Consider the following 24082-nt stretch of genomic DNA (forward strand, 5'->3'; position numbering starts at 1 on the left):
TGTGTTTGCAGTCACATGTGGGTTCGTGTGTATGTGCACAGTGTCTGCATACACGTGTGTGCCCTGTGTGTCTGCATACATGTGTATGTAACGTGTGTGTATACAGGGGCTCCTCCCTGAGCGAGCAGCTTCACTCTACTACTGCCTGCCGCTACTACACATTAACGGTCAGTGTTTGAACCAAAATATATAAACTTGGCACTCGGCTAGTGATTGAAAAAGGATGATTTTTTTTTTTTTTGTAATAGCATTCCAAAAAGCAAAAGACGTTTTGGTTTATAAAGTTGACCTTCACCGGTCTAGAGGTCGCTGTAGGAACACTGTAGGTTCGTGCTGAAAGGGCAGTGCGGTAACAGCTCTTGAAAAAGCAAGTCAATTGCAAACTTCCTTATTTTTATGCTGCCTAACTACAATTTACTAACATGAGAATACCATTTAAATTCTGCTGCTACCTCCTTTTAAACAGATAACCTTAACCCCTTCATGACCGTAGCTTTTTTCGGTTTTGCGTTTTCGTTTTTCACTCCCCTCCTTTTCCCAGAGCCATAACTTTTTTTTATTTTTCCGTCAATATGGCCATGTGAGGGCTTATTTTTTGCGGGACGAGTTGTACTTTTGAACGACACCATTAGTTTTACCAAATCCTGTACCAGAAAACGTGAAGAAAATTCAAAGTGAGGTGCAAATGCAAAAAAAGCGCAATCCCACACTTTTTTTGTTTGGCTTTTTTTGCTAGGTTCACTAAATGCTAAAACGGACCTGCCATTATGATTCTCCAGGTCATTCTGAGTTCATAGAAAAAAAAAACCTAGACATGTTTGGTGTCTCAGTGATGAAAAAAAATTCCAAACTTTGCTAAAAAAAAAAAAAAAAAAAAAAAAAAAGGTGCAATTTTCCAATACCCGTAGCGTCTCCAGAGGGCTTATTTTTTGTGCCGAGCTGACGTTTTTAATTATACTGTTTTGGCGCAGATACGTTCTTCTGATCGCCCGTTATTGCATTTTAATGCAACGTTGCGGCGACCAAAAAACTTATTTCTGGTGTTTTGACTTTTTTTTATCTCTACGGCATTTTGCAATCAGGTTAATCTTTATTTTTTTATTGATAGATCGGGTGATTCTGAACGCTGCAATATCAAATATGTGTAGGTTTGATTTTTTTTATTGTTTTATTTTGAATGGGGTGAAAGGGGGGTGATTTGAACTTTTATATTTTTAAAACTAGTTTTCTTTAACTTTTGGCATGCTTCAATAGCTTCCATGGGAGGCTAGAAGCTGCCATAGCCCGATCGGCTCTGCTACATAGAGGCAATGCTCAGAACGCCTCTATGTAGCAGAATTACAGACTTGCTATGAGCGCCGCCTACCGTGTGGCGCTCATAGCAATCCGGAACCAAAAGGAGACCTCCGGTTGTCATGCAGACACACCGGTGACCCACGATGACGTGACGCGGGTCACCGGTGAGCGTATTTCCAGAGTTTGACAGCGGCATTTAACTAGTTAATAGCCGCGGGCGGATCGCGGTTCCGCCCGCGGCTATTGCTGGCACATGTCAACTGTTCAACACACCTGACATGTCCTGGCTCTGAGGTGGGCTCACTGCCGGAGTACCCCGAAACACAGTGTCTGCAAATTGAGATTCTGGTTTGGCTATTATCCTAAGTCATGTGACAAGGCTCGGTAAAGGGTCGACATTGACTGTTAGGATTGCTACTTCCAATATGTGGCACTAGAGTTCTAGTTCTATTCCTCTCTGAAGAGACAATTTGCATCATTAAAAAGCTATAAGGGTTAAAAGTTGACCAGTGATTTCTCACTTAGGCTAGGTTCACATTGCGTTAGTGCAATCCGTTTAGCGGATACGCTAACGGATTGCGCTAACGCAATGTCCATAAAGGGATTGCGTTTGGCAATCCCGCTAGCACAGATGCCCGATCTGCGGTAGCGAAGAACAAACCCTGTACGCTGCAAGCAGCGTTTGAGGTCCGTCCGAAAATAACGGCACATCGCTGACGAATGCCATAAATGGCATACGTTAGCGATCCGTTAGCACATTGCAGTCAATGGGTGCACTAACGGATCCGTTATATAGCGTTAATTGCGACAATTTCGCCATGTAACGGATTCCGTTAGCGGACACCCACTAACGCAATGTGAACTTAGCCTTACCAACAAAAATTTACAAAATTAATTGTTTTAGTGACCACCTCACATTTGAAGTGCCTTTGAGGGTCTATGTGATAAAAAATACCCAAAAGTGACACCATTTAAAAACTACACCCTTTCACTTTGATCAATACCACAGTTAAGAAGTTTATTAACCCTTCAGGTGCTTCACAAGAATATTTAGATCCATTTTTTTTTATTATTAGAAGGGCAAGAGAAAAAAATGGACCCCAAAATGTGTTGTGCAATTTCTCCTGAGCATGCAGATACCCCATATGTGGGGGGAAAACCACTGCTTGGGCGCACGGCAGAGCCTGGAAGGGAAGGAAAGACATTTAATTTTTTTAAATTTGCTGGAACATTTAGCGGATGCCATGTGACGTTTGGAGAGCCCCTGATGTGCCTAAAAAGTAAAAAAAAAAGTTACATCATTCTGTAAACTAAACCCCTCAGGGAACTTACCTAGATGTATTGTGAGCACAGGTGCCTCACAGAAGTTTATAATGCTGAGCCGTAACAATTAAAATAAATAAAGCACATGTTTAATCTTTAAAGACTCCATAATAACAGGGTCTGTACCACAGGACTGGCGTATAGCAAATGTGGTGCCAATATTCAAAAAGGGAACAAAAACTGAACTCGGAAATTATAGGCCAGTAAGCTTAACCTCTACTGTGGGTAAAATCCTGGAGGGCATTCTAAGGGATGCTATACTGGAGTATCTGAAGAGGAATAACCTCATGACCCAGTATCAGCACGGGTTTACTAGGGACCGTTCATGTCAGACTAATCTGATCAATTTCTATAGATTACAATCACAGATGCACCGTAGATTACCCAAATAAAATATGTAGAACCAATAAAAAAAAAAAAAAAAATATATATATATATATATAAAATATATACACATATAAAACATAAAATATAGTAATCAATGCTCTGTGAGAAAACGGGTGAGTACTACCCAAACAAAGAAGGCAGCCTAAACAACCAGGCAATGATCCCCAGACTAACACCGTACGGGGATAATTTAAAAAAAATTGCCTTTATTAAATACAGATGGCAGAAACAAATATTAAACAAGCATAGTCCGCATAATAGGACTAGGAGCCAACATACATAGTTGCTCCAGTATACATAGCAATGGCAGACCCTATTTGCATATAGGTAATTACCTCAGAAGTGTAAGTAAAAAGTGCTGCAGTGCAAAAAAATATTCAAACCTTATATACACATAGTATGTGTCTTATTTATAGGCCAAAGTGCCATGTGCCACATCACAATTAAGTATAAAGGATTAATCAAAAAACAAGGTGTTCCAGATGGGAACAAAGTGCAAAGTGCAAGAGGGAATATACAAAAAAACTTCTGAGTATTTACCTTTCAGGGTCCCCTGTATTATGCGCCCCAACGCGCGTTTCGGAAGTTAGTCCTTCGTCAGGAGTGGCTATTGTTAACATTGGGGTAATTTTATATATAAACCGGCCTCCTATCACCGCGGCCCGGGCATGTATGGCGCATGCGTGGTCAGGAAGATCCGGAAGTCGAAGCGGCCGCGCCACGTGACCGGACGTACGGGGGCTGAGTACCCAACGTTACCAAGGACACGGAGACGCGACGAGGGACCTCTTTATGTCGGGACTTGTGTCGTCAGTGGACCGCATCCCTCTGTGGGAGCAGTTCATAGATGACATTTTTTATCTGGCAGGGCTCAGTAGAATCCCTTCAGGACTTCATGTCACATTTGAATCAGAATTCTCGAAACCTACATCTTACTTACAAATGTGATGCAGAAAGGATGGAATGCCTGGACGTAAACGTTTTTAGAGGAGATGATAATTGTCTCCATACCAACATTTATCGCAAGGCAACAGCAGTAAACGCTCTCCTACACTCAACATTCTCTCACTCCCCCCCCCCGCGATGATAAATTCCATCCCCATAGGACAGTTTCTGCGGATAAGGAGGATCTGTTCAGATGACAGTTTGAAGAACAGGCCGTAGATTTTAAAGAGAGATTCCTAGAACGCGGGTACAGTCGACTGTCGATAAAAAGAGGCTATAGTCGAGAAAAAAACACCACCCGACACCAGGCCCTGTATGGCACTAAACCATCAAATCTCATCAGGTAGTTCGATTTATCACCCAACATCATGGACAAATGGAAGTGATAAGGGCTCAATTAGCCAAATCATGGGGAATACTTAGAGTGGATCCTATTCTATCACAGTATGTTGGAGAAAGACCAAATATTACGTGTAGGAGATCTAGGAACTTGAGGGACTGCCTAGAGAAGAGCCACTATCAATCTAATCTTACTCCTTCCACATTCTTAGACAATGCCAAACAACAATTAGGGTGTAAACCATGTGGCAAATGCGTTGCCTACCCAAACATTATGAAGGCCCATACTTTTTGTGATTCCAATGGGACAAAAACGTTCAAAATTAGACATGCTATAACATGCACGTCTAAGGCAGTGATCTATTATGCCACATGTCCATGCCCACTAATATGTGGGTATGACTACAAGACAACTCAAAGTAAGAGTTCGGGAACATGAGTTGGGGATACAAGCTGCAAAAGAGATTGATGATAATTCAATATTAAAGACTATCCCTAAACACCTTAAGATACACCATAACTGTGATTCTTCCCAACGAAAGATATTGGCATAGATACTTTAGTACTAAATGAAAGGGGTGGGGAAATTAGTACATCCTTAGCTAAAACAGAGACCAAATGGATTTGGACTCTGGAAACAGTATCACCAAAGGGTCTGAATGAGAATCTAAGCTTTGTTCCTTTTTTGTAAGAACCACCGATTCACTATATGATTGTAATATGTTGTTATTTTAATGCTATTGTGATTTTAATATTCTTATTTTTATTGTTTTAGTAATTTTACTCATGTGCAAATCTATATTTGCGATACCTGATGAACCGGTACTTTTAGATGGACTGTACTTGGATGCCTTGGGTTATCTATGAAGATGGAATTTCCTGTATATACACGAATGATACACCAGGAATACATTTAATACCCCCTGGATTGAGTTGTATTTTACTATTATCATTTATTATATTTTTTATTTATATATAATAATTTTTTAAGAATCACTTGTCCATATATAGCCTCTCTATGCTTTGGCACTTGGTTATAAAAAAGTTTTTTCAGGTTGGATTGAACCTGTAAATAATATAATAGAAAAAAAAATTTTTAGTTATATTTTATATCCAACCCTATCACCTGGTATATTTTTTCACTCTTATTTATTTTTTTTGTATATATCCCCTGTGTTTTATCACCATATTATTAGTAGTTGTATATGTATACATCTGATATGATTATTGCACACTAGCACCATATGTATACATATGATATCTTATGTAATTATATATATTTTTATATACAATATTTTTCACCTTTCTCAAATATTGGCTTTTATAAGATAAACACACTTTCTACTAAATTGATCCATCTTTGGTATATGGCAACGGTAATAGATTAGCTATATCCTTTGACATGTGGCCCTGGATTGTTTAATCCTGCTATGTTACACAAATAGTCAGTATGTCTTGTCCATGGAAACATGTAAAGGCTTTCTAGATTTGCACACATTCCCTCCAGCTCTCCTAGGCTGCGCCATTGGTAGTGCGCATGCGCCGCCTGTGGTCTGGAGTCCCGGCGCGTCGCATCTCCGTGTCCTTCGTAACGTCGAGTACTCAACCCCCGCACTTCCGGTCACGTGTCGTGGCCGCTTGGACTTCCGGATCCTCCTGACCACGCATGCGCCATACATGCTCGGGCCGCGGTGATAGGAGGTCGGTTTATATAAAATGACCCGAATTTTAACAATAGCCACCTCCTGACGAAGGACTAACTTCCGAAACGCGCGTCGGGGTGCATAATACAGGACGTGGCAACCCTGTAAGGTAAATACTCAGTAGAAGTTTTTTTGTATATTCCCGCTTGCACTTTGCACTTTGTTCCCATCTGGAACACCTTGTTTTTTTGATTAATCCTTTATACTTAATTGTGATGTGGCACATGGCACTTTGGCCTATAAATAAGACACATACTATGTGTATATAAGGTTTGAATATTTTTTTGCACTGCAGCACTTTTTACTTACACTTCTGAGGTAATTACCTATATGCAAATAGGGTCTGCCATTGCTATGCATACTGGAGCAACTATGTATGTTGGCTCCTAGTCCTATTATGCGCACTATGCTTGTTTAATATTTGTTTCTGCCATCTATATTTAATAAAGGCAAATTTTTTTAAATTATCCCCTGTACGGTGTTTCTCTGGGGATCCATTGTCTGGTTGTTTAGGCTGCCTTCCCCTGATCAATTTCTATGAAGAGGTAAGTTCCAGACTGGACCAAGGGAACGCAGTGGACGTAGTGTATATGGACTTTTCAAAAGCTTTTGATACGGTGCCACACAAAAGGTTGATACATAAAATGAGAATAATGGTGATAGGGGAAAATATGTGTAAGTGGGTTAAGAGCTGGCTCAGGGATAGGAAACCAAGGGTGGTTATTAATGGAGTACACTCGGACTGGGTCGCGGTTAGCAGTTGGGTACCACAGGGGTCAGTATTGGGCCCTCTTCTTTTTAACATATTTATTAATGACCTTGTAGGGGGCATAGAGTGGAATTTCAATATTTGCAGATGACACTAAACTCTGCAGGGTAATCAATACGGAGGACAATTTTATATTACAGGATGATTTATGTAAACTAGAAGCTTGGGCTGATAAATGGCAAATGAGCTTTAATGGGGATAAATGTAAGGTCATGCACTTGGGTAGAAGTAATAAGATGTATAACTATGCGCTTAATTCTAAAACTCTGGGCAAAGCCGTCAATGAAAAAGACCTGGGAGTATGGGTGGATGACAAACTCATATTCAGTGGCCAGTGTCAGGCAGCTGCTACAAAGGCAAATAAAATAATGGGATGCATTAAAAGAGGCATAGATGCTCATGAGGAGAACATAATTTTATCTCTATACAAGTCACTAGTGCGACCACACTTAGAATACTGTGCACAGTTCTGGGCTCCGGTGTATAAGAAAGACATAGCTGAACTGGAGCGGGTGCAGAGAAGAGCGACCAAGGTTATTAGAGGACTGGGGGGTCTGCAATACCAAGAAAGGTTATTACACTTGGGGCTATTTAGTTTGGAAAAACGAAGAATAAGGGGTGATATTATTTTAATGTATAAATATATGAGGGGACAGTACAAAGACCTTTCTGATGATCTTTTTAATCATAGACCTGAGACAAGGACAAGGGGGCATCCTCTACGTCTGGAGGAAAGAAGGTTTAGGCATAATAACAGATGCAGGTTCTTTACTGTAAGAGCAGTGAGACTATGGAACTCTCTGCCGTATGATGCTGTAATGAGTGATTCATTACTTAAATTTAAGAGGGGATTGGATACCTTTCTTGAAAAGTATAATGTTGCAGGGTATATACACTAGATTCCTTGATAGGGCGTTGATCCAGGAAACTAGTCTGATTGCCATATGTGGAGTCGGGAAGGAATTTTTTCCCTCAATGTGGAGCTTACTCTTTGCCACATGGGTTTTTTTTTTGCCTTCTTCTGGATCAACATGTTAGGGCATGTTAGGTTAGGCTATGGGTTGAACTAGATGGACTTAAAGTCTTCCTTCAACCTTAATAACCATGTTACTATGTTACATTTTCCGCACAAAAATGTTATTTTAGCCACAATTTTTATTATTTTCATATTTTCACAAGGGTAACAGGAGAAATGGCACCATACAATTTGTCGTGCAATTTCTCCTGAGTATGCCGATACCCTATATGTGGGGAAATACAGCTTTTGAGGCACAGGGCAAAGCTCAAAAGGGAAGAGGCACCATATTGTAGTTCAGATTTTGCTGGAATGGTTTGAGAGTGCCATGTCATATTGGAAGAGCCTCCTGAGGTGCCAAAAAGCAAAATCCCCCTATACGTGAATTCATTTTACAAACTAAACTCCCCAGTAAATTCAGCTCAGAGCTCAGAAGGTAAGGAGCACCAAATTTTACTGTTATGGTTTGCCGGTGCCATGACCCACTGGCAGAGCCCCTGAGGTGCCAGAACAGCAGAATCCCCCATAAATGACCCCATTTTACCAACTATACCTCTCAATGAATTCATCTAGGGGTGCAGTGATCATATTGACACCACAGGTGTGTCACAAAATTTTATACCATTGGGCAGTGAAGAAATTATACCCATTGGGGAATTTCTCTACAGGTGTAGTGACTATTTTGACTTCATGTGTTTTCCAGAAACAAGCAGCAATGAATGTTGTCGTTTAAAAATGGCAAACTGTCATTGAAGTGACCAGTACCTTGTAGTCACCAGTCAGTACGTTATGCTCAGCCCATGCTTCTGGAGGCATGCAAACCCCCTGAGAGATCCATTCACTATAATCAGGCAGTAGAGTTACTCTAGACAGAGGTCTGGCCTCTGTTCAGCGGTGTCCTTTTCAGAAGTGCACAAAACTGTGGCTGACAAAGAAGAAGAAGAAACAAAGCAACAGCAAGTGAAGAATTGGTTTTAATTATTTTTTATGCCATTCCTCATGTGGTGTAAGTGATTAGACAACTATGCTTCGGGTCGGTGCGATTAGAGGGATACCAGACTTATATCAGGTTTTTATGTTTGGCAGCTGTCACACACTAAAAGACGCTTTTTATTGCAAAAACAATTTTTGGCATCGTCATATTTTGAGACCTATAATTTTTTAATATTTTGGCCGACAGTCACGTGAGGTTTTTTTTTGGTTTTTTTGCGGGATGAGTTGACTTTATTTATTTTTTTTTTTATTAGTACCATTTTTAGACACGTCTTTTTTAAATGCTTTCCATTCCAATTTTTGGGAGAAAAAAATTAACAAAAACAAGAAATTCAGGAATTTTGTTCATTGGGTACATTGGGTTGGGTTCATTGGGTTCATTGGGCAGGGATTATGCCGTTCAGTGTGTGGTAAAATTTTGTTTTATTCTTCAGGTCAGTATGAGTTAAGCAAGACCATTTTTTTTTTTTTTATCTGTTGGCGCTTTGACACCAAAACTATTTTATAGAAAAAAATTATTATTTTTGCATCATTTTATTCTGAGAGCGATAACTTTTTTCCGCTGATTGTGCTGTATGACGGCTTGTTTTTTGCGGGCCAAGATGACGTTTTCAGTGGTACCATGTTTATTTATATCCGTCTTTTTGACCTTTATTCCACTTTTTGTTCGGCAGTATGATAATAAAGCATTGTTTTTGTCTTGTTTTTTTCAGAGTAACACAGTAAGCACGGCCGAAAAAAAGACATCTGTCCATTCAGTTCAGCCTATATTCCGTCCGACTAAATCCCCAGATCTACTTCCTTCTAAAGAACCTAATAACTAAGATACAATATTGAGCCCCTCGACTGAGTTCGCCATCACCACCTCCTCAGGTAAGGAATTCCAGATTCTCACTGCCCTAACAGTAAAGAATCCTCTTCTATGTTGGTGGAAAAACCTTCTCTCCTCCAGATGTAGAGAATGCCCCCTTGTGATCGTCACCTTCCTTGGTGTAAATCAGGGGTGGGGAACCTTTTTTCCAGCCGGGGGCCATTTGGAAATTTCTACCATCATCCGGGGGCCACATAAAAATGATCACCTTGAAAATTACCCCGGTATATTTAGTCAAACAATTAATTACGGTAACTCACCGTTAATGTGACGGCTGGAGCTGCTTCTCTTTGGTGCAGCTGTGATGTCAGGGGATATTGATCATGTTGCTTCTCGCAGCTGCTTTTCCAGGAGTGGCACGAAGATCACAGAGGGGCACAGAAATCACAGGAGGGGCACAATGATCAAAGGAGGGCACAGATCACATGGGAGCAGAAATATCACAGGGAGTGCATAGCAGGGGGCACAGGGATCACGGGGATGCACATAGCTGGGGGGCACAGATCAAGGGGGGCATATAGCTGGAGAGCAGAGAAATCACAGGGGGCACAAAGATTAAAGGAGGGCACGTAGCTGGGGGGCACACAGCAGGAGGGGACAGATCACAGGGGGCACAGATCACATGGGAGCACAAATATTGCAGGGGATACATAGCAGGGGACACAGGGATAACAGATCACAGAGGGGCACAAAGCTGGGGGGCATGGAGATCAGAGGGGGGCATATAGCTGGAAGGCACAGAAATCACAGGGGGGACAGATCATAGGGGGTACATAGTTGGAGGCACAGATCACAGGGGGCATATAGCTGGAGGGGCAGAGAGGTCACAAGGGAACAGAGACAACAGGGGGCACAGAAATCACAGGGGCATACAGCTGCTGGGGCAGTGAGATCACAGGGGGAACAGGGATCACTGGGGGGGCACAGAAATCACAGGGGCACATAGCTGGGAGGCACAGAGATCACAGGGGGCTTGTAGTTGGGGAGCAAAGTGATCATATTGGGGCACATAGAAGGGGGGCACATAGATAACAGGGGGCACATAGCTGAGGGACACAGGGATCACAGGAAGGGCACAGAGATGACATGGGGGCACATAGCTGGGAGGCACAGATCACAGGGGGCTTACAGTTGGGGGAGCAAAGAGAATATTGGGGCACATAGCCGGGGCACAGGGATCGCAGGAGGGGCACAGAAATGACATGGGGGCAGATAGCTCGGAGACACAGATCACAGAGGGCTTATAGTTGGTGGAGTAAATAAATCATATTGGGGCACATAGCTGGGGGGCACAGGGATCGCAGGAGAGGCACAGAGATGACATGGGGGCACGTAGCTGGGAGGCACAGAGATCACAGGGGGCACATAGCTGGGGGGCACAGGGATCACAGGAGGGGCACAGATATGACATGGGGGCACGTAGCTGGGAGGCACAGAGATCACAGGGGCTTATAGTTGTGGGAGCAAAGAGATCAAATTGCGGCACATAGCGAGGGGGGCACAGAAATCACAGTGGGTACATAGCTGAGGGGCACAGATCACCTGCAGACACAGAGCTACCAGCATAGAGATCTCTCTGGACTCTCTGGCAGCAGATCCTCTTCCGGGACTGGTGGATGGGAGAGCATTCGGCGTGAACCCCGCCCACTCTGGCGCTAACCCCACTCACCTCAGCGCTAACCCTGCCCACCCGGATGACATCATTCATGTGCAGGGCAGGCAGTGTTCTGTGATGAACGCTGCATGCACTTGGAGTTAAAGGGCCGGCAGACGTCAGGATGCGGCTGCTGCCAGGGCATTCCGGACTCCGGGGACCTTCCCACGGGCCGCATGAAAAGCCACAGGAGGTTCCCCACCCCTGGTATTAACAGATCCTCGGAGAAATATTTGTATTGTCCCCTTATATACTTATACATGGTTATTAGATCGCCCCTCAGTCGTCTTTGTTGTAGACTAAGTAATCCTAATTTTGCTAATCTCTCTGGGTATTGTAGATCCCCCATCCCCTTTATTAATTTTGTTGCCCTCCTTTGTACTCGATCTAGTTCCATTATATCCTTCATGAGCACCAGTGCCCAAAACTGTACACAATACTCCATGTGGGGTCTAGCCAGGGATTTGTACAGAGGTAGTATAATGCTCTCACCATGTGTATCCAGACCTCTTTTAATGCACCCCATGATCCTGTTTGCCTTGGCAGCTGCTGCCTGGCACTGGCTGCTCCAGGTAAGTTTATCAATAACTAGGATCCCCAAGTCCTTCTCCCTGTCAGATTTACCCAGTGGTTTCCTGTTCAGTGTGTAATGGTGATATTGACTTCTTCTTCCATGTGAATAACCTTACATTTATCATTGTTAAACCTCATCTGCCACCTCTCGGCCCAAGTTTCCAACTTATCCAGATCCATCTGTGGCAGAATACTATCTTCACTTGTATTGACTGTTTTACATAGTTTTGCATCATCTGCAAATATCGATATTTTACTGTGTAAACCTTCTACCAGATCGTCAATAAATATGATGAAGAAAATAGGTCCCAATACCGACCCCTGCGGTACCCCACTGGTCACAGCAACCCAGTTAGAGAATATACCATTTATAACCACCCTCTGCTTTCTTCCACTAAGCCAGTTACTTACCCATTTACACACATTTCCCCCCAGACCCAGCATTCTCATTTTGTGTACCAACCTCTTGTGTGGCACGGTAACAAACGCTTTGGAAAAATCAAGATATACCACATCTAATGACTCCCCTTAGTCCAGTCTATAGCTTACCTCTTCATAAAAACTGATTAGACTGGTTTGACAGGAGTGATTTCTCATAAACCCATGCTGATATTGAGTTAAACAGTTATTCTCATTGAGATAATCCAGAATAACATCCTTCAGAAAACCTTCAAATATTTTACCAACAATAGAGGTTAGACTTCCTGGCCTATAATTTCCAGGTTCACTTTTAGAGCCCTTTTTGAATATTGGCACCACATTTGCTATGCACCACTCCTGTCCCTAAATATAAGAAATAATGGCGTGTCTATTACATTACTTACTTTTTATTTTTTTATGGTGTTCACTATAGGGATTAACTAGTGGGACAGTTTTATAGCTTGAGTCATACTGGACACGTTGATACCAAAAATGTATACTTTTATTTATGTTTTTTTCATAAAATATTTATTCATGAGTACAATATATTTAGATTTTATTATTATAATTATTTAAAATTTTGTTCAAACTTTATTTTTTAACTTTTCTGCTTTGTCCCACTTTGTAGCATTCCTATGCCATGTAAGCGGTCAGCGCTACACTGATAGACAAACTTGCTGATCATGGTCTGAGCATGATCAAGCAACTTTGCTAGCTCTGGTGACCCGGAAGTCATCATGATGACATCAGGTCACCATGGCAATGATCGGGACCCAGCAGGGTATCTGGTGCAAGGGCAGAGGGGCTTTCTTCCCTGTGCTAGCTCCTGAAATGCTGTGATTGAGTTCAATCGCAGCATCTAGGGGGTTAAAGTGACGGGAGCAGTGTGGGACCGCTTCTGGCACTGAGTGCGGGTTGTCACCTGGCGGCGATCACACGCGCACAGCCTGTGTGCGCAAAATTGCCGAGACGTATCCATATGTCCCAGGTCACAGGGACGTATGGATACGTCTCAGGTGGCAAAGGGGTTAAATATATGAGAGTAAAATGTCAAAAGATGGAAACGTATCAGTTTAAACAAACCTAATAGTAAAACTTTTTACCGTCTCCATGGTGCAAGTCCAGATCAATATAAAGCACTCTGTCATATTTTTGCCGAAGTTTCAAAATGCCTAAAACAGCATCATTCACGTAACAGAATCCAGAGGCTTCATCCCTGAGAAAAAGGAAAGAGAAAATATCAAAGCTCAGAGGGTTATCAGAGACTTATATTTTTTTTTTCGCAAATGGGGCTAAAAACTAAGGCTGGTTTCACATTTGCGTTTGTGTCAGCAGCGTTTCTACCACATATATCCGCATGTGTTGTGTATTCCTATATTTAACATTAGGGACGCATGCGTTTGTGATTGTTCGCGTTTTGCCGCGTTTGACGATGTTTCGTCGTTTGTGGCTTGGCGTGGAAATGCAACATGTAGTAATTTTTAGAGGCGTCAATTTGCCGCCTGGAAACGCATGCAGTCGATTGCGCAAGGTTTGCGACAAAAAAACGCATTGCGTTCGTGAACGCATGCGTTTCACAAGAGAAAAACATGTCTAAACACTGATAAGCCACCCCCCACATAGTAGGTGATGAAGGGAGGTAGTGGACATTTGCAGGTCACTACTCAGCAGACACTGAAGCAGAGCAGACAGACACAAGCACCTTGGAGGAAACCAGACTGAACAATGTGAGTATATCCTAGCCAATGCCTTTATTTTCTATTTTCTGTCTCTCCATGTCCTAATTTCTGCCATTTCTTTCTTTCTACATGCATCAGAATGTCTTCTTCAGCTTCTTCTCATGAGGAGTTTCTTCCTGGGCCGTCGGGAGTCGAGCATGTCAGTGAGGTGAGTACTTGCCTCGTCCGATTGGTAAGTATTCACTGTCACATCCACACATGGGACAATGTTTGTTTTTCATTTTTTTTTAGAGCTCGTCTTCATCTGCGGCACAGACAGGGCAGGAGCAGCGGAGTCAAGGTCGCGTTGAAAGACGGCAGCGGGTACGTATACAAGGCTGACTGTTTTATGTATCCTCAGTGCAATATTCTTGAATCTTCCTTTCTTTCCATTCGTATTTCTTTTTTTGTTCTGGAATCCTTTTGTATGTTGACTTTCCTATTCATACCATTTCTCAGCATCTTTTTTCTTTATTTTCCTTATGTTAATTGACCAAACTTTAAAGACTTTATTTAATTTTTAGGTTCCACAACGGGAGGATGATCTAATTGAGAATGACCATCTCCCTGGTCCAGGAGCGAGTCCCGTTGTGGGCCACCTGGGATACACTGCACTCAAACAACGTCACAATGTGGCGCCTATGGAATGAGGTGGCCAAAGAGATGTGGGATGGCTGGGACAACGCCCCGACTCGGGTCAGAAGTGCATTTGGTAAGTATTGCACTGCAGTATGAAGCAGCAGAGTCCTTGGCCGTGCTCACTCGACTGTGTGTGATGAAAAACTCTCAGGAGTTTCTGTCATCACACACAGTTGTGTGAGCACGGCAAAAAGTCAATTTTCTGACCATAATGTTTTTGTTTTGTTTTTTTTTTAACAGTGGCCAAAGTCAAAACACCGTGGCGTTCGAAGAAGGACCGCTTCAACAAGGACCTGCGTCAAGAGAGCCGTGTTCCCAGTGGTTCAGGAGCAAGGATCCGAAGATATAAATACCATCGTGTTCTGGCATTTTTAAGACTGGTCCTTGCCCAGAGAACGTAAGTATTTATCACGTGCATTAGGTTGCATTGTATTGCCATAATCTGTGTTTTTATATTCCACAGGATTTTGCGTCTGGTTATTTTTTGGTATTTTTTTTCTTCCTTTTTTCACAGCACATGGAGCACTACTGTTGGCCCAGGTTCTGGAGCTGCCCTACATCAGACAGCCGCGGACCCGTCCCAGCCATCCAGCAGCGCAGCAGCAGGTGGGCCTTCCACACTAACTGGAGACCAGGGAGCTGGTCCATCAGGTCTTCCCCTTTCGCAGTCCTCTTCCACTGCCCCTTTTTTGGGGGGCTCCTCCCGGCAGCAGCAGAGGGCTTCGGACAGGTCACTCGTGCCCGAGTTTTTGCACTTGAGCTTGGTTTTACAAGAAGCAATCAAGGCTTTGGGTGACCGAATGAATGTTTCACATAGCCTCTTGAATGCACATATCTAGGAGGTCACCAAAAGCCTTGATCAAGTGAAAGCCGACCTCCAGAGGCCAGCACATCATTTTTTTAACCAAATTGAGCAGGGCATGTCGGAACACATTACTCCTGATCTCCAGCTTAGCGCATTGCAGGCTTGCAATGCTGCTTACGTGCAGGCTATGCAGCAGAGTCGGTATTTCCAGCAGACAGTGTCGGCATACCCAACTGTGCCGTTACTGTCACGATTAACCTCAATGCCGACCTCTGCTGCATACCACTGCACGGCCACCTCAATTCCTTCCACAGCCGGACACCACTACAGCGCCAGCACCATGCCGAGTGCAGTTGGACATCCCACCGCCACCACCATGACAACCGCTGCTCCTGCTTGGACCTCCTCCACTGACACCACGATGCAGCAGGACCCTAGCATGGCCTTCCATACCGCCACCACCACGATGCAGCAGGACCCTGGCATGGCCTTCCGTACCGCCACCACCACAATGCAGCAGGACCCTGGCATGGCCTTCCGTACCGCCACCACCACGATGCAGCAGGACCCTGGCATGGCCTTCCGTACCGCCACCACCACGATGCAGCAGGACCCTGGCATGGCCTTCTGTACCGCCACCACCACGAAGCAGCAGGACCCTGGCATAGTCTTCCTTCCTGCCACCACCACGATGCAGCAGGACCCTGGCATGGCCTTCCGTACCGCCACCACGATGCAGCAGGACCCTGGCATGGCCTTCCTACCGCCACCACCACGATGCAGCAGGACCCTGGCATGGCCTTCCGTACCGCCACCACCACGATGCAGCAGGACCCTGGCATGGCCTTCCGCTCTACAAGCGCTATGGACTCTGGCATGGCTGCACACTATGAGCACTATGGACTCTGGCATGGCTGCACGCTCTACGAGCACCCTGACAGGTCACCCACCACCACGCCATGCCATATGAGCCCACCAATACCTCCCAGAACCCGGCAAAGTAAAAAAAAAAAAACAGAGGACTCTTAGCATTGCTCCCCCTTCACCTCCCAATGTGTCTGTAACGTTAGGTTTGTCTCACCTTTCCAGTGCGTCTCAAGCCTCATGTGTCAAACCCCATCCTCGAACTACCAGACCCCACTAGTTTCATTGCCCCTTCTCCTGTCACCTCTGCGTCGTCCATGGTTAGCCAGGCCTCAGTTCTTAACACCTTCCGTTTACATCACTCTACCCCAAGCCGACGCAGTTAAATACATTTTTTTCACTTCACAAAGAAAACAGCTGACCGCACCACCAGCTCTGCACTCTGCAAACACTCCGGCTCATCAGCGTGAGCTGGCCAGCTGATATCGGGTGGCGGCTCCAGAAGGAATGCTGACATAAATCACATAAGGAAGAAAAGCAGCCGCACTCACCAATCTTCAGTGCAGGAATTTTTTTATTGCATGGTTATCTTCACGGCACGGGGGTGTTTACACAAAAGGAGTGTGGCAGCTAAACGACGGCCGTTTCGCGCTGCTACGGCGCTTCAACGGGTTTATGGGTTAAACGACGGCCGTTTCGCGCTGCTACAGCGCTTCAACGTTGAAGCGTCGTAGCAGCGCGAAATGGCCGTCGTTTAGCTTCCACACTCCTTTTGTGTAAACACCCCTGTGCCGTGAAGATAACCATGCAATAAAGAAATTCCTGCACTGAAGATTGGTGAGTGCGGCTGCTTTTCTTCCTTATGTGAAATACATTTTTTTGGTTGTTAAAAAATAAATACAATTTGATTTGCCCCAATTATGTTTGGTTTATTGTGTCTATAAGAAACTTTGTCACACACTTAATTTTTGGGCCACATCATATCTCCAGTAGTTATAAAAAAAGACTGCAGCTTTGTGTGTCTTTAGTATAAAGATATGAGGTAGGCCAAAAAAAAAAATAGATGTATTATCTCCATAATCTCTTCTTTCTGCTTAGTCTGTGACTAGTGTTGCAGTCTGAAGAGAAAATGGCGGAAATACAGGGCAGAACTCTAATGAGTTTGTTGACACCTGACCTGTTCAGTAATTAAGACACCTGACCTGGTGAGTAGAGAACTGCTTTGTATAACCTCCATTTTCTCTTCTGTGTACATAATCTATTACACACAAATTGAAGGGATGATGGTGATCACACTCGGCATATCAATGCTCACCTGTACAGGTGTCAGAAATAGTGAATTCATGAGCCTGTATATGTTTATCATGAATTCTTTATTTCTGACACCTGACTTGATGAGTATAGATCTCTTTAATGTGACATTGTCTCTTCAGTCTGTGTCCAATGGATACAGCAGAACAGAATCAGGACGCAATGACGTCACCAAGCTTAAAGCAACATGGCTGCCATAACACAAGCAGTATGTGGTCAGTGTTCTATATCAGTATTTGTAAGCCAAAACAAGGAGTGGAACAATTAGAGGTAAATTATGATATTAACATAATAACTAGCACCTCTGCCTTTATCACCCACTCCTGGTTTTGGATTACAAATACTGATATTAAATACAGACCAAATACTGCTAGTTTTAGGACAGCCTTGGTTTGTAGAGGAAAAATATAGGAGTCACGGTCAACACAACCAAAACTAAAGTTTATTAATGAGAAATGTTATCATCATTTCAGAAAATTAGTGGTACAGATCTAATTACAACAGGACATTTACACAACATTGTCCTGCCATGACACGTCCAATATCTGATCGAAAAAGGCAGCAAATTGGTCCCGCATGTGACCAACGGCTGCAGTTGAACGCAGCGGGTGATGCTGGAAATCGGGCAGTAGGTGTGCAACTGGTTCATCCAGTTCAATGTTGGGTTGCTCCTTAGCCATTATATAACTGTGCAGAACCACACAGGCTTTGACCACCTCGTCGACTGTTTCCACTTTTAGATTTATGGCTGATGCAAGAATGCGCCATTTAGCGACCAGAATGCTAAAGGAACACTCTACTGTTCTTCGGGCCCTGGTCAGTCTGTAGTTAAAGATCCTTCTAGTGTGGTTCAAGTCCTGACTGGAATAGGGCTTCAGTAGGTTTTCACAGATCTGGAAGGCCTCATCCCCAACCATAACGAATGGCAGAGGTGGACCTTGAGTGTTGGGGAGAGGTTGTGGCGGGGGAAAATTTAAATTTTTGCCATACACACGGCAGCCCATATCAGAGTTCTTGAAAGTCTGGGAATCATTGCCATGGCAAAAACTCCAATGTCCACGGCGATGAAGCGACAGTTCGCATCAGCTATTGCCATGAGCACAACAGAAAAACATTTTTTATAGTTGAAGTACTCCGATCCTGTTCTGGCTGGTTTGATAACGCAGATGTGCTTTCCATCCACCGCTCCTAAACAGTTGGGGAAATCACACACACTCCAGAATTTTCCCGCAATTTCAAGCCACATGTCCGCGGTGGGTAGGGGTATAAACTCATCCCGGAGTACATTCCACAAAGCCCGGCAGGTGTCCGCAACTATTCCGGACAGGGTGGATATTCAAAGCCGGTATTGGAAATGGAGGGATGATAAACTCTCTCCGGTTGCCAGAAATCTGTAAGAAAAAGAAACCCCAAAAAAATTACAAACTATTCTATTTATGGTAACATAGTAACATAGTAACATAGTTAGTAAGGCCGAAAAAAGACATTTGTCCATCCAGTTCAGCCTATATTCCATCATAATAAATACCCAGATCTACGTCCTTCTACAGAACCTAATAATTGTATGATACAATATTGTTCTGCTCCAGGAAGACATCCAGGCCTCTCTTGAACCCCTCGACTGAGTTCGCCATCACCACCTCCTCAGGCAAGCAATTCCAGATTCTCACTGCCCTAACAGTAAAGAATCCTCTTCTATGTTGGTGGAAAAACCTTCTCTCCTCCAGACGCAAAGAATGCCCCCTTGTGCCCGTCACCTTCCTTGGTATAAACAGATCCTCAGCGAGATATTTGTATTGTCCCCTTATATACTTATACATGGTTATTAGATCGCCCCTCAGTCGTCTTTTTTCTAGACTAAATAATCCTAATTTCGCTAATCTATCTGGGTATTGTAGTTCTCCCATCCCCTTTATTAATTTTGTTGCCCTCCTTTGTACTCTCTCTAGTTCCATTATATCCTTCCTGAGCACCGGTGCCCAAAACTGGACACAGTACTCCATGTGCGGTCTAACTAGGGATTTGTACAGAGGCAGTATCATAGTAACATAGTAACATAGTTAGTAAGGCCGAAAAAAGACATTTGTCCATCCAGTTCAGCCTATATTCCATCATAATAAGTACCCAGATCTACGTCCTTCTACAGAACCTAATAATTGTATGATACAATATTGTTCTGCTCCAGGAAGACATCCAGGCCTCTCTTGAACCCCTCGACTGAGTTCGCCATCACCACCTCCTCAGGCAAGCAATTCCAGATTCTCACTGCCCTAACAGTAAAGAATCCTCTTCTATGTTGGTGGAAAAACCTTCTCTCCTCCAGACGCAAAGAATGCCCCCTTGTGCCCGTCACCTTCCTTGGTATAAACAGATCCTCAGCGAGATATTTGTATTGTCCCCTTATATACTTATACATGGTTATTAGATCGCCCCTCAGTCGTCTTTTTTCTAGACTAAATAATCCTAATTTCGCTAATCTATCTGGGTATTGTAGTTCTCCCATCCCCTTTATTAATTTTGTTGCCCTCCTTTGTACTCTCTCTAGTTCCATTATATCCTTCTTGAGCACCGGTGCCCAAAACTGGACACAGTACTCCATGTGCGGTCTAACTAGGGATTTGTACAGAGGCAGTATAATGCTCTCATCATGTGTATCCAGACCTCTTTTAATGCACCCCATGATCCTGTTTGCCTTGGCAGCTGCTGCCTGGCACTGGCTGCTCCAGGTAAGTTTATCATTAACTAGGATCCCCAAGTCCTTCTCCCTGTCAGATTTACCCAGTGGTTTCCCATTCAGTGTGTAATGGTGATATTGATTCCCTCTTCCCATGTGTATAACCTTACATTTATCATTGTTAAACCTCATCTGCCACCTTTCAGCCCAAGTTTCCAACTTATCCAGATCCATCTGTAGCAGAATACTATCTTCTCTTGTATTAACTGCTTTACATAGTTTTGTATCATCTGCAAATATCGATATTTTACTGTGTAAACCTTCTACCAGATCATTAATGAATATGTTGAAGAGAACAGGTCCCAATACTGACCCCTGCGGTACCCCACTGGTCACAGCGACCCAGTTAGAGACTATACCATTTATAACCACCCTCTGCTTTCTATCACTAAGCCAGTTACTAACCCATTTACACACATTTTCCCCCAGACCAAGCATTCTCATTTTGTGTACCAACCTCTTGTGCGGCACGGTATCAAACGCTTTGGAAAAATCGAGATATACCACGTCCAATGACTCACCGTGGTCCAGTCTATAGCTTACCTCTTCATAAAAACTGATTAGATTGGTTTGACAGGAGCGATTTCTCATAAACCCATGCTGATATGGAGTTAAACAGTTATTCTCATTGAGATAATCCAGAATAACATCCCTCAGAAACCCTTCAAATATTTTACCAACAATAGAGGTTAGACTTACTGGCCTATAATTTCCAGGTTCACTTTTAGAGCCCTTTTTGAATATTGGCACCACATTTGCTATGCGCCAGTCCTGCGGAACAGACCCTGTCGCTATAGAGTCACTAAAAATAAGAAATAATGGTTTATCTATTACATTACTTAGTTCTCTTAGTACTCGTGGGTGTATGCCATCCGGACCCGGAGATTTATCTATTTTAATCTTATTTAGCCGGTTTCGCACCTCTTCTTGGGTTAGATTGGTGACCCTTAATATAGGGTTTTCATTGTTTCTTGGGATTTCACCTAGCATTTCATTTTCCACCGTGAATACCGTGGAGAAGAAGGTGTTTAATATGTTAGCTTTTTCCTCGTCGTCTACAACCATTCTTTCCTCACTATTTTTTAAGGGGCCTACATTTTCAGTTTTTATTCTTTTACTATTGATATAGTTGAAGAACAGTTTGGGATTAGTTTTACTCTCCTTAGCAATGTGCTTCTCTGTTTCCTTTTTGGCAGCTTTAATTAGTTTTTTAGATAAAGTATTTTTCTCCCTATAGTTTTTTAGAGCTTCAATGGTGCCATCCTGCTTTAGTAGTGCAAATGCTTTCTTTTTACTGTTAATTGCCTGTCTTACTTCTTTGTTTAGCCACATTGGGTTTTTCCTATTTCTAGTCCTTTTATTCCCACAAGGTATAAACCGCTTACACTGCCTATTTAGGATGTTCTTAAACATTTCCCATTTATTATCTGTATTCTCATTTCTGAGGATATTGTCCCAGTCTACCAGATTAAGGGCATCTCTAAGCTGTTCAAACTTTGCCTTCCTAAAGTTCAATGTTTTTGTGACTCCCTGACAAGTCCCCCTAGTGAAAGACAGGTGAAACTGCACAATATTGTGGTCGCTATTTCCTAAATGCCCAACCACCTGCAGATTTGTTATTCTGTCAGGTCTATTAGATAGTATTAGGTCTAAAAGTGCTGCTCCTCTGGTTGGATTCTGCACCAATTGTGAAAGATAATTTTTCTTGGTTATTAGCAGAAACCTGTTGCCTTTATGGGTTTCACAGGTTTCTGTTTCCCAGTTAATATCCGGGTAGTTAAAGTCCCCCATAACCAGGACCTCATTATGGGTTGCAGCTTCATCTATCTGCTTTAGAAGTAGACTTTCCATGCTTTCTGTTATATTTGGGGGTTTGTAACAGACCCCAATGAGAATTTTGTTACCATTTTTCCCTCCATGAATTTCAACCCATATGGACTCGACATCCTCATTCCCTTCGCTAATATCCTCCCTTAAAGTGGACTTTAGACAAGACTTTACATAGAGACAAACCCCTCCTCCTCTCCGATTTTTACGATCCTTTCTAAACAGACTGTAACCCTGTAAGTTAACTGCCCAGTCATAGCTTTCATCTAACCATGTCTCGGTTATTCCCACTATGTCAAAGTTACCTGTAGATATTTCTGCTTCTAGTTCTTCCATCTTGTTTGTCAGGCTTCTGGCGTTTGCGAGCATGCAGTTTAGAGGATTTTGTTTTGTTCCAATCTCCTCACTGTGGATTGTTTTAGAAATGTTCTTACCTCCCTTCTGAGTATGTTTTCCTGGGTCGTCTTTGTTCGAGTCTAATGTTTTTCTTCCCGTCCCCTCTTCTTCTAGTTTAACGCCCTCCTGATGAGTGTAGCGAGTCTTCTGGCGAATGTGTGTTTCCCAGGTTTGTTGAGGTGTAGTCCGTCTCTGGCGAGGAGTCCATCATACCAGTAATTCACACCGTGGTCCAGGAATCCAAATCCTTGTTGTCTGCACCATCGTCTTAGCCAGTTGTTTGCATCAAGGATCCTGTTCCATCTCCTGGTGCCATGCCCGTCTACTGGAAGGATAGAAGAAAAAACTACCTGTGCATCCAGTTCCTTTACTTTCTTCCCCAACTCTTCAAAGTCCTTGCAGATTGTCGGTAGGTCCTTCCTTGCCGTGTCATTGGTGCCAACATGTATCAGAAGAAATGGGTGGACGTCCTTGGAGCTGAAGAGCTTTGGTATCCTATCGGTCACATCCTTGATCATCGCACCTGGAAGGCAGCATACTTCTCTTGCAGTTATGTCCGGTCTGCAGATGGCTGCTTCGGTGCCTCTCAGTAGTGAGTCTCCCACCACCACCACTCTTCGTTGCTTCTTGGCTGTACTTTTTGCTGTCACTTGTTGCTGTGTGCCCTTTTCTTTTTTGCTTGCTGGTATTGCTTCATTCTTAGGTGTGCCATCTTCATCCTCTACAAAGATTTGATATCGGTTCTTCAGTTGTGTGGTTGGTGATTTCTCCATGGTCTTCTTGCTTCTTTTGGTCACATGCTTCCACTCATCTGCTTTTGGAGGTTCTCTGACTCTTTTTGCACCTTCTGTGACCAGTAGAGATGCTTCTGTTCTGTCTAGAAAGTCTTCATTCTCTTTGATGAGTTTCAAAGTTGCTATTCTTTCTTCCAGACCCCGCACCTTTTCTTCTAAAAGGGCCACTAGTCTACACTTCTGACAGGTGAAATTGGATTCTTCTTCTGGTCGATCTGTGAACATGTAGCACATGCTGCAGCTCACCATGTAGGTTGTCACATCTGCCATGTTGCTCCTAGATCCTGCTGACTTGCTGTGTGTTTTCCTTCTTGTGTAATCTACTCTGCCAAGCTCTCTTGCAATAATGTCCTACAGGCAAAAATTCGCGCGCCGTAAGGCGCGCGGTTTGGTTATGCTTTCGAAGCAGCTGGTCCCGGCTGTATCCAACGATCTTCTAGCTTAGGGAGACTTCGCTTCTCCCAGAAGGCACCTGGAATATGCAAATTAGCCTCCTGAAGCTTGAATCCCTGGTATAATGCTCTCATCATGTGTATCCAGACCTCTTTTAATGCACCCCATGATCCTGTTTGCCTTGGCAGCTGCTGCCTGGCACTGGCTGCTCCAGGTAAGTTTATCATTAACTAGGATCCCCAAGTCATGGTGTGGTTACGCTAAAGAAAGAAAGGACCATACCCAAAACCTACATGTCAGAAAACACAAAATT

At 43.4% G+C, this 24082-nt stretch overlaps 1 protein-coding gene across 1 annotated transcript in view; it reads right to left on the reverse strand.

The window, feature by feature from the left end:
- The window catches only part of HDAC8 (histone deacetylase 8), a 222145-nt gene that overhangs the window by 115111 nt on the left and 82952 nt on the right, over positions 1-24082 (reverse strand). The window contains exon 5 of the mRNA XM_069748671.1: positions 13392-13504. Coding sequence (XP_069604772.1) covers positions 13392-13504 — 113 coding nt within the window. The remainder of the gene's footprint in view (positions 1-13391; positions 13505-24082) is intronic.

Source organism: Ranitomeya imitator, chromosome 2 (genome assembly GCF_032444005.1).
Source record: "Ranitomeya imitator isolate aRanImi1 chromosome 2, aRanImi1.pri, whole genome shotgun sequence".
Taxonomy (NCBI): Eukaryota; Metazoa; Chordata; class Amphibia; order Anura; family Dendrobatidae; genus Ranitomeya; species Ranitomeya imitator.